The sequence below is a fragment of the Acyrthosiphon pisum genome, chromosome A2 (genome assembly GCF_005508785.2).
Source record: "Acyrthosiphon pisum isolate AL4f chromosome A2, pea_aphid_22Mar2018_4r6ur, whole genome shotgun sequence".
Classification (NCBI taxonomy): domain Eukaryota; kingdom Metazoa; phylum Arthropoda; class Insecta; order Hemiptera; family Aphididae; genus Acyrthosiphon; species Acyrthosiphon pisum.
Window position 1 is genome coordinate 102,695,365 of NC_042495.1, and position 6,390 is coordinate 102,701,754.

At 30.7% G+C, this 6,390-nt stretch overlaps 1 protein-coding gene across 3 annotated transcripts in view; it reads right to left on the reverse strand.

Moving 5' to 3' along the window:
- Positions 1-376: 376 nt before the first annotated feature.
- LOC100165716 (glutamate receptor-interacting protein 1) overlaps positions 377-6,390 on the reverse strand; it is a 16,113-nt gene continuing 10,099 nt past the window's right edge. For all 3 annotated transcript variants that reach the window (XM_001948099.5, XM_008185111.3, XM_029489283.1), the window contains exons 11-13: positions 2,951-3,411; positions 1,963-2,112; positions 377-1,015 (exon numbers count right to left, since the gene is read on the reverse strand). In XM_001948099.5, the coding sequence (XP_001948134.2) occupies positions 890-1,015; positions 1,963-2,112; positions 2,951-3,411 (737 nt within the window). In that variant the 3' untranslated portion in view covers positions 377-889. The remainder of the gene's footprint in view (positions 1,016-1,962; positions 2,113-2,950; positions 3,412-6,390) is intronic.

Consider the following 6,390-nt stretch of genomic DNA (forward strand, 5'->3'; position numbering starts at 1 on the left):
GGATATACAAAAAGTAGGTACCCTTGCCTATATCTAAAGTATAAACTACAGAATAATAGATAGGTACAATAATAATTATTTATATAGGTGGTAACTTGGTCAAATATTATTTGGCCATGGGCAGTACTATAGACATAATATATATATATTATTTATATTATGTCTATGGGCAGTACTCTATTCTTCGGTTTTTGATAGTAGGTATAAGAATTAATTATTATAGAAATTGTACGAACATAATATGGACAATTTAAAAAGAAATATTTTTTCCGGTAACTGAATAATATTTTTATCTGCATCCTATGAACGGATATTTTTTTTAATGTACATGGCATACTAAAATAAGTGAGTTCCTAAAAAATAAAATGATCACAAATGATTATTATTAAATTACAGTTTATTATAGTATACATTCAATTAGGTATCCAAAATATCCAGTTTAAAAAGATCATGTACAAACACACGCATACACATGCACACACATCACTCACTCACACACGCACACACGCGCTCATATAAACAATCACTTTTATAATTAACGGACAAAATAAAAATAATGAGTATAAAAAAATTAAATATAAAAATGTAACATAATATTATATTATAATATAGATTTTAACTTAAAATAAAATTGAAATATTGACGAATAATACTTATCAAATAGTTACGATGGTTATATTATAGGATTAGAGTTTTACTTGTTATCAATATAATGCATAATGCGTAGTACGTTTTGAAAAATAAAATATTATAAATAATACATAAATCAAACGTATATAGAACGCAAGGAGTCCTCAGCCCTAAAACAAAATTAGATTTCGTGGAATCAAGTTTTTAAATATTCTATGCAGTAGTAAATTTTACAGGTAAGTATGTGATTATCAATTGACTAAGGAAATTGAATTCTCGGCATGTTGTTCCGTCTTTCTACGGTCAGTGTGATTTTGTCTCCAGCAGACGCCACCAATGGTACGGTCAGACAGCAGTCGGAGTCGTCTGTCCTGGTGTTGTTCACCTGCAGAAAATCACAGTTCAATTAATGTCCATAAGCAATACATAGCGAAAATGTCGATGAATCATATTATTATAATATGAATAACAACGCTTATAATATTTAAAAATGTATATATTATATACGGATTACAGAGTGCGATTGACCAAGCGAGCTGAGTGCTGACCCCCTTTATTTCATCAATAATACAGTTATTTAAAATATGCTTTTGATAATTTTTTAATATATTTAAGGACCATGTTTTCAAATTCTTTGAGATTTTTTTTAACTACTTAAGGAGTCCATTTCAAGATACCAACTTCTGTTTTTCAAATAAGAACCCTCTTTTTTATAGTAGTAAATTATTTGGCGGATAATTTTTCTGAAAATGTTGACGTAAGTACGTAGAAAATAATATTTGTGTTCTAAGGATAATATAAGCTCCATATAATAAAGGATAACTGTCATATAGTGATTTGAAAATTTTAGTGATTAATATTATTCTATCAATATTAATAGTTTATAAAAATGGTTGAAGTATATTTATAAATACTAAGTATATCCATACAATATTACATATATTTTATATAATGATTTAGTAATTCCATATGTATCACCATTCATTAACATGTTTGATGATATATTATTAAAATTTAAAATTATTAATATAATATTAATATTTACTGAATAGGTTACCTACTATTAACTAATAAGTAGGTAATACTTTTCACTACTATCTTTTAAATAGTGTTTTAAACATGACTAGAATAACAAAAAAATGTGTTTTCTCGCCAAAATTGTATATAAAAAAAATACGTATTCATGTAATTTTAGAATATTAAAGTGCATGATGTTGCACATTTTTCAAATGTTTATACATGACATGAATGCACACTGCTGGCTGCTATCACGTTATATTAATATACAATATAGTATTATATATTATATTATAACATAAAATAAACAATTACTTGAATTATACGGTCGTATCGTTTCAGCATGCCACTCAAATCGGCCGGTCCACCTTTTCTGATATTGTTGACGAACACTCCTCGCTCATACAGACCGTCCGATATACTGAAACCGAAATCTTCGTACACCGTGTCCTTGAATAGAGTAACCTAAATAAAATAAAAAGTAGAAATATTATAACAATATGTCTGAAGTGTATTTGTATAAACAGGGGCCAAACAATTGTTTAGTGCATTGTTTAGAATTTTTATTGCATTTAAGTATTTTTTTAAGTGTATATTTTAGAGTTTTATAGGGCATTATATTCTCAGCTCTAGCTATATAATATGACCCATATATTATGTAATACTTAAGTCCAGCTACGAATGGCTTTTGCGATTTTGATAACATTTAAATTAAAACGAATTCATCGTCGAAAAAGAGTAAATTAAAAAACCAAACACGAATTTAGTGGTAATCATGTATAGAATGTAGATACAGTAGAAGTCTCTTTAAGTTGGAAATATAACAAGTAAACGCCGTTACGATAAAAAAAAAATTTTATAAAAAATACTACCTACTTTGTGATTTCATAGAAAAACGTGAGCATAAATACAGATCCATTATGCGTCCTAATTTGAAAAAAAGTAGTGGTAAAGCTATAATACCTGAAAATTTAGGCACGACGAGGGGTACATACCAGTATACCACCCACAAGCATAGATTATAATCAAATTTAGTACATAAACATATTATTTTAATTAACATTTAACATTACATTAATTTATTTTACAGATCAAAAGTGGAATTAACCTACGAAAAATAATTTGCTATTATAATCGGTGGAATTTACACAGTCGCCCAGTCGCCGCCCATAATGTGTGAAGCAGGCCGAAATCCTGGAGCTGGGGAACTTTATATCGACATCGTGGCTACATATTATTATCCAAACGATGAGCATAATAATTAATAATCTACGATGCTGCACCAGAACGGCCGCCGACGTACTTGGAACAGGTCGAAATCGAGCAGCCCGTCCCTGTCCTGGTTCTCGGCTATCTTGAATATACTGTCGATATCGTAGTCGGCGTGCTCGCGTATGTAGTACGGACGGAGAGTGCCGCCGAAATAGTCGCTGTCGAATTCCGGCACCTTCCTCTGAGCACTCTTGGACCGGTGCCGGAACACGATCCGGTCGGGCGTCGGCTCGTGCAGGTTGGGCGCCGACCGGGTACAGGTGTCCGACTCGATGGCCGAGTCTTCCGCGGCCGCGGCTGACCCGGACAGCATACCCGCGCTGGTGTACAACGACCGTTGTTGCGGTCGCGAAACGGTGATCACCACCCGGTCGTCGGTGTTCTGCAGCTGCGCTATGGCCGTGGACAGCGGCGCCTCGGACAGGTCTGCGCCGTTGATCGCCAGCAGACGGTCGCCCACGTGTATGGCGCCCGTCCGGTCGGCCAGTCCACCTGCAGCACAATACAGCGCTGAGCACGTCACAACTCACAGTAATAATATTATAGTATGATATTACGACCGATGATTGATGCGCGCGTGTATTTTAATGATATTTAACGCATTTAAAATTATAACTATAAAAACATAATTTTGTTTTATAGCGATCTTAACATGTTATAAAAGAAATATTTTAAAAATTGTTAGTGTTTTTCTCAAATAATAAGTGTATTACTTTAAATGGACCGTATATCTATATCAGTGGCGGATTTAAGGGGTGCAGAGGTGCCCCCCTCCCCATTGGCCTAGCTTCTAAGTTAATAAATTGGGCTGTTTTAAAATATTTGTGTCGGAAAACTTGGAAAAAGACAATGGGCTCCCCCAAAATTATAAATCCGTCACTTTACAGTATATACTATATAGTATGATAAATGTAAAAATATCGAGGGCCTAACAAAAAATGTCCATCATTAAACAAATCATTTGCCTCGTAGTTTTATACTTTTATGTAAAAACCAAACTATCGTCCAATGCAAAAATAATAGTCCATCAGATCCAGCCACCGCTATCTTACTATAAACAGAGACGATTTTATATAAAACCCTTGTTAATAGTAATAATACTTAATCTCCGGCAAACTTTGAGAATTTTTAGTTTATTTTTATAGTGCTTGATTTTTATAATTCAGCAATAATATTCCATTTTTCTACCATATTTTTTTCCAAGCATTGTTTTTGTTACAGGTATGCATTTTTTTCGTGAGCGATATATTTTCTAACCTTGTTTTTTATCGTTTTTTACTGACCCACGTCGTGTTACAAGTAAAACCGCAAATGCATAATTGTTAAATGTATATAATATTATGTTTTTATAAATTATGTAAGCTTATTCTACAATAAGTTATGTACAGTAAAAAAACATGTAGGTATATAAATTATTCAATCATTATTAATAAATACAGAGTGAATGAATGATTTACCAAGGATGTTATTTCACATTTTTTCCTTTAATATTGCATTTATTCAAATTCTGATTTTTGGAATTTTTAAATACACTTAATCAAAACACTTATTTTAAGTTTTGATTTTTTTTTTTGTATTGCTGAAGGAGCGTCTTCAGTCTTGTTACAAATACGAATTTATGTTTTTCAATTGAGAACCCTTTCAACTATAAATTATTTAAATAATAATTTTTTTGAACATTTTGATATACCTGATTCAACAATCAACATATGAACGAGTAGTTTTCAGTCATAAAACTGTTTATACTTAATTATTAAGTTCTCAAAAATGGTTTTACAAAATTATAAAATCTAATTTATTTTACTTATAATATTATTATAAATGTAATATTCCCTATTAGATCTAGTATTTTTCATACTTTGGCTAATGTTATAAATTAAAATATTGATAGATTAATATTAACTATCGCGTATATTCCATATCTTCCAAATCTATAGGTTTATCATTAGTACCTACACAAAGTTAAATAACTCAAAAACTACCAGTTCGAAGGCTGATTTTGATACGTACAAATGTTACAATGTACAAACGTTTAGAAAAATTATACGTGAAATAATTTATAATAGACAACGGGGTTGTCATTTGATAAATAGAAGTTTGTATCTCCATATAGGATACTCCCAATATCGAACAAAAATTTAAGAATTTGGAATACGTTCTTTGTGTATATTTAAAAATTCAAAAAATCATTTTTTAATAAGTGCATTATTGAAGAAGAAAATGAGAGTGAGGAGCATGCTTGGTGAATCACCCTGTATATTGAAATAAAAATACAATATAATATTTATCATATTATCTATAATTCTATGTTATTATTTTGTTTAAAAAACGTGAATTGTATACTTCTGATAAAATCAAAAAACGTAACAACTTTACGTATTGTAATATGTATGTTGTTGTTATTAGGTTTTATAGTTTGCGTGTATGGCGTATAAATAATAACCGTAACCTATATTAACGATTCGAGTTTTTATAGCGATTTTTATCTGTGTATTGTACGTCAGCATTTTTCCATGGAACTATATATAACGCAATACGCAAACTGGCTATATCTATTATTATTGGATCCAACAAAATAAAAGGTGGGCAAGTGGGTGTCGCTCTGATGTACAGTAGGTTACAAGTGGGTCACTGTGATGGATGGTGTTAAATTTGAATTCAATGATATAATATCATTGTATAAGAAAAACGATTCTGAGCGAAAACGGTCAGTCAGCCTATGATATTACTAAGTATATTTGATGATATTATTGTGAATAAAGTATAATAATTTATATATAACCTGTTTACGTGGAACCTTGTTTTAAGTTTTCAATCCTTAGCTATAAAAATTTAACATTTTATAAATGTTTAACTACAAAATTCGAACTTTAAGAGGACGTAACACTGGCATTTATTGTCTCCGTCTTACCACTGCGTAACATAGCGAATTTACGCTCAGCAGAACACTTGTATAGCTTCGTTAGTTTAAACATTAAAGTGAATTGACCTATTATGAAACTTGATGGTAAGAACATTATCTGTGCTTGTACGTTGGTTTTTTACAATAATTCAGTTTTTAAGTGAGTTATGAGCATTTTTAATTTACGGTATACTATATGCGTAAAACTTGATAAAATTGAACTATTGTAAAAGAAAACTTACATTCAAACAAAGATAGTGTTCTTACCATCAAATGTTATAATAGGTCGATTCACTCTAATTTTTAAACTAAAGAAGTTAAACGTGATTTTCTGAGTGTAAATTTGCTATAATACGCACTTGTAAGACAAAGACAATAAATGCCTGTTACGTTCTCTTAAGGGTGATGATTAATTTGTTATTGGTTTTCTAGGTTAAACGTCGTATTAATTTTCCCGGTTTACCTTCATTTGAGTTCACATAACTTGGTAAAAAATTGAACTATCGTAAAAAACCAATATACAAACACAGATAATATTCTTACCATCAAGATTCATAATAGGTCAATTC